This window comes from Erpetoichthys calabaricus, chromosome 3 (genome assembly GCF_900747795.2).
Source record: "Erpetoichthys calabaricus chromosome 3, fErpCal1.3, whole genome shotgun sequence".
Lineage (NCBI taxonomy): Eukaryota > Metazoa > Chordata > Cladistia > Polypteriformes > Polypteridae > Erpetoichthys > Erpetoichthys calabaricus.
The window spans coordinates 193,881,226-193,886,225 of NC_041396.2; the positions used below are offsets into that span (position 1 = coordinate 193,881,226).

General features: G+C 36.9%; 1 protein-coding gene across 2 annotated transcripts in view; it reads right to left on the minus strand.

Annotated features, from left to right (window-relative positions):
- The window catches only part of ascc3 (activating signal cointegrator 1 complex subunit 3), an 854,735-nt gene that overhangs the window by 671,572 nt on the left and 178,163 nt on the right, over nt 1-5,000 (minus strand). For both annotated transcript variants that reach the window (XM_051925342.1, XM_051925343.1), the window contains exon 8: nt 4,498-4,623. In XM_051925342.1, the coding sequence (XP_051781302.1) occupies nt 4,498-4,623 (126 nt within the window). The remainder of the gene's footprint in view (nt 1-4,497; nt 4,624-5,000) is intronic.

Here is a 5,000-nt window from a genome sequence, read left to right on the forward strand (position 1 = left end):
ATGGAACTCCTGTCCTGACTCCAAAACACTAAGACCTCTCTTTTTCAATTCTCACACATGCTTCTATGTTCTTGCATAGTTTGATTACCATCTTAACAATCGTCTCTGGTATACCATATCTTTTCATTATCACCAATAGTCCTTCTCTCCATAATGAATTGTAAAACTGTTTAAAGTTTATGAAACATACAAAGATTTTGTGCAAACTCCACTGACTACACTTCCTGAATTGTCAACTTCCCCACAAAAGGAACTTGCATACCAATATTGAGTAATTTTCAAAAATTAATCTGTCGTTATTTTTATATTAATTTTATTATCATTTTGTTATTAGCATAAGTACATAGTGATCACTTCTTATTTATATAGTTTGCCTGCAGCCTAAACTGACTATGCATCTTGTAGCACAGGTCAGTCTTTTACCAAATGATACAAACTGTCATCTGCAGACAATTAAAAATATTAGCAACTTTAAAATCTATTTTAAATATGAAAAGGGTTTGTAAAATAAATGTATATAATACTCTAACTTCAAATTTGTATATGACGGTTCTACTTGAAATACATTTTATACCCAGAATAACCCTGCACGAACACAAAGCTCAAACACATAAGGAAATATGACTGGTATGGGAGCATCACATGCACTTCAGAACAGGTAATCCACCTGAAGCTAAGCATGTCTGGGCCTAGTCAGTACTTGGATGGGAGACCAACCAAGAAGCGATGCTGCTGGTAGAGGTGTTGGTGAGGCCATCATGGGGCACTTACTGTGGTCTGAATGTGGATTACAATGCCAAAGTGCAGTGACGAGGACACTGTGCTGTAAAAATCACATTGTCCTTTGGATGGGATGTAAAACTGAGGTACTGAGTCTCCGAGGTCATTAAAAATCTATGGACATCCCTCGTAAAGAGTAGTGTGTATCCTGATGTTCCAGATAAATTGCCCACAACAAACTAGTCATTTGGGGCCCCTAATTATCCCCTGTCTCTCTCTCACCCCTTCACCACCTAACAGCTTATGCGTGTTGAGCGTACTGACGCAAAATGGCTGTTATCAGAATCAGAATCAGCTTTATTGGCCAAGTATATGTACACATACAAGGAATTGGACTCCGGTTTTACCTAGTATTGTCCCTGATGCTGTGAGATTGACTTAAGTGTTCATGAGAGTGATGGCCTGAGGAAAGAAACTGTTCACATGTCTGGTAGTTTTGGCGTACAGTGCTCTGTAGCGCCTACCAGAGGGAAGAAGTTGAAAAAGGTTGTAACCAGGGTGTGATGGGTCTGCAATGATGTTTTCTGCCCGTTTCCTGACTCGTGATCTGTATAAGTCTTGAATGGAGGGCAGATCAACACCAATGATTTTTTCTGCAATCCTGACTGTCCGTTGAAGTCTGTTCCTGTCCTGTTTTGTGGCTGAGACAAACCAGACTGTGATAGATGAACAGAGAACAGACTGGATTACTGCAGAGTAAAATTGGATGAGCAGCTCCTGAGGCAGGTTGAACTTCCTGAGCTGGCGCAGGAAGTACAACCTCTGCTGGGCCTTTTTAACAATTGTGTTTATGTTTAGTTCCCACTTTAGGTCCTGGGAAATTGTGGATCCCAGAAACCTAAAGTTTTCCACAGCAGACACAATGCTGTTGAGTAGTGTGAGAGGGGGCAGCACTGGGGGCACATGATCCAGGTGGATTCTGTACATTAGTAGTAGCTGAAGTGGCTCCCCACTTACTGTGTAAAGTGCTTTCAGTAGTGAGAAAAATGCTATACAAATGTAAAGAATTATTATTATTATTATTATTATTACTACTACTACTACTACTACATACCCTTCTAGCCTTTTGTATGACTACAAGACTCGAGTCATTTACAAACTTACTTTCAGCCAACTTTTTGTATTTCATACCCTGTCTCTTTTTTAAAATTTTCTTTTGCCTGATGATCAAGTCCAGTACTCATCTGACTCTCATAAAAAAAAACAAAAGACGGGGCCAATACTGAGCACAAGTACCTAGGGTCGGTACAAACAAGTAGTTTCAGTACATCTCTAAAAACAAAAATAGGCTAACTATGTTTATGAGGCAATTAACTTTTTGTATCTTTCATATGTTATATAAAGATTAAAAATAAAGAAAAATAGAAGCACTGAAGATGATTATAGAATGCACTTTTTAAGCTAAAAGCAGTTGAGAATAGTTGGTGCGTTGGACTTGGAACAACTTTGGGGAAGCTACTTAAAAGAAAAAAAAAAAGTAGGACTAATAAAAATGAGTTTTCTATCTTCAGGACAGGAGACAACAGCAGAAAATGTGTCATCACTGCTGAATTACAGTAGACCATTCTTTTACTTTGTTACTTACTGTATATCTTAAGTATATTTTAGAGGCTATACACTCAGTAGGCAATGAGTTACTTATCCATCCATCCATATTCCAACCCGCTGAATTCGAACACAGGGTCACGGGGGTGTGCTGGAGCCAATCCCAGGGCACAAGGCAGGAACCAATCCTGGGCAGGGTGCCAACCCACCGGAGTAAGTTACTTATTATAATTTTAATTACTCTCATTTAATCTCTTGTTTAATTATATTTCTTCGTGCTTTAAAAATTAAGACAAATCTTTTTAATTTGTAATTTGGCCTAGATTCTTACATTTTTTTGAGTCTCTGAGGTTCAGGTATGGGGAGTGTCAGCCTAGATGTTTCACTGAAGGGTTAATCAAGGTTACAGATGTGAAATACAAGATGACAGCGGCTTCAGGCCTATACAATGTAACCAAACCTGGTAAAGCCCAATCACTAGGTGCTAGTACCATATGTCTGGAACTGCAGGATGAAACCTCAGGGTCCTAAGATCACCACTGCTTCTAGAACCCTCTTAGCCCAGGAAAGAAAGACCAGACCCAGCTCTTGACATTGTGGTAGTAGGTAACTAGGCAAGCCACAATACCAGAATATTTGTAATCAGCAACAATATCAGTGAAATCTTATAATACTCTATACCTTTCAAATACCCCAGCAAAAACAGAAATCCTATTTAATAGCTTTTTATTAAAAGTGACTCCATTATTCAAGTGACCAATAGTGTGCCTTTATCTATAATATGATATAAAATATATAAACAGCTAACAATAAAAACAGCTTTAAAATACTGGTATATCCATCAAGCAGTTACCCAACTACCATTTACGTGAACCTGTATTGACATTTATAAAAGAAAAATAAAATGCAAGGCTTGAATTTTAATGTCTAATGGAGATGGTGATATGCTATATTCTTGGGGTGATTTCAGCATATGGTTAGTAAAGAATGATATCATCATGGCCGATCTGATTTCTCTTATCATTTGCTCATACTTGTATATAAAATAAAATACTGCTTAAATTCAAAACTTAAATTTTCAAACATTTTTATATCAGTAGTGTTAAGTTAATGAATTCTAAGACTCGGGATATTTTCATTTAAAGAATCTCTTTAAAGCTGTTTTTCTAACATGCTATTAAAATCTGGTATGTCAGAGACTTAGGTTTGTAACATTTGCTGTTGCAAGAAATATATTTGCATCACTAGCTATTTAAAACTTACTTACTAAACAGTAGTACTGTATTTAATGAATGAGCCAAATTAATTCAAATGTCACAAACTCTTAACACTTTAATTGTCTAAATCTGCCAGTCCCTTTTTACATTTGTCTAACTTTAAGGTTTCCTGTGTGAAATCAGTCTTGTCAGTTTTACATTAACTCATTATTTCAGAACTCCTGCAAAACAAGTCTTTATTGTCAGACTGTGCAGGTATAGCTGGAGGAAGACCATCAGCCTGGGTATGTGACCAATGGTGTGGCAAAAATGTGGACCCTGGAATTGGGTTGGTTCAAGGATATGGGGCTAGTCATGCAGACAAGTTGCCCCTGACTCCGGGTGAGTGGAATGAGGCAGAGCTGGGCAGCATGTATGTGTGGGCAAAACGGAAGGAGCAGTTGGGAGTGTGTGGAAGACCAGAGCAGTGTGGTACAACAACCACTGAAGAAGACAACAGTCCTTTTTAGCGCCACTCACCACCAGTCTGCCATAAAGTGCTGATTCCATTTCTCCATCTCTTTCGCACTGCGAGGTCAGTAAAATATATAGTTTTTACTCAAGTTTTTATCACTTTTTACTATGTCTTCAGAAGTAATCCATACGTGAAATACTGACTTTCACTCTGCATGACCAATGCTGTAAAAAAAAAAAAACTAGTACCGTCACTTTTTAAGAATTTGCTATCAGCTAGGTAGGGAAGCACTGGCTCTTGTGACACCCTTACTAACAATAAATACTTTTCTTTGTGTTGAAATACACAATGACAATTGACATGTATAAACTGAGATGGTATTTACTGTGGTATGCCCTTTATTTTAGAAAATGCAAAAAAAAAAAAAACTGTTCCAATAACATAAAAAGCTTTCAGAAAGACAACACCGTTATTTTTAATATTCCTGTATTAGTAGCTCACCTCATCCAGTTCAGTGATGTAAACTGGTTTTTCCTCAAACCCAGCTGGCATAGGTGTATTTGAAGGAATCCTTACTTCTTCATACATTTTGTTATTTTCCCTTTGAATACCTTCTGGTAGAAGTACCTGTGTGGAAAAAAATAAATATTATAATAGTGTATTATGTTACAAGCAATAAAAAAACTATAAACATAACTTTAAGTTTGTCCCAGTATTTAAAAAAACTTTAATCCTAGTGCTTCAACACAGCAAACAAACAATCCATGACAGGCATCCTGTGCTGCCCAGTATCAATGTGAGTTATTGTACTTAATCAATTGATCATTTTTATTTTACATTTTTGTGTATTAGTCTTGTATTTGATAAACTTGCATACAAACAGCATTGGTCCATTATAGTCTTAGCAACAGTAAATAACATTAGCAAGTACAAAAAAGAACTATATAGTACAGACATAGATTGCGTTACACTGAAATGTAGATAACGGTATACATGTAAGGTAC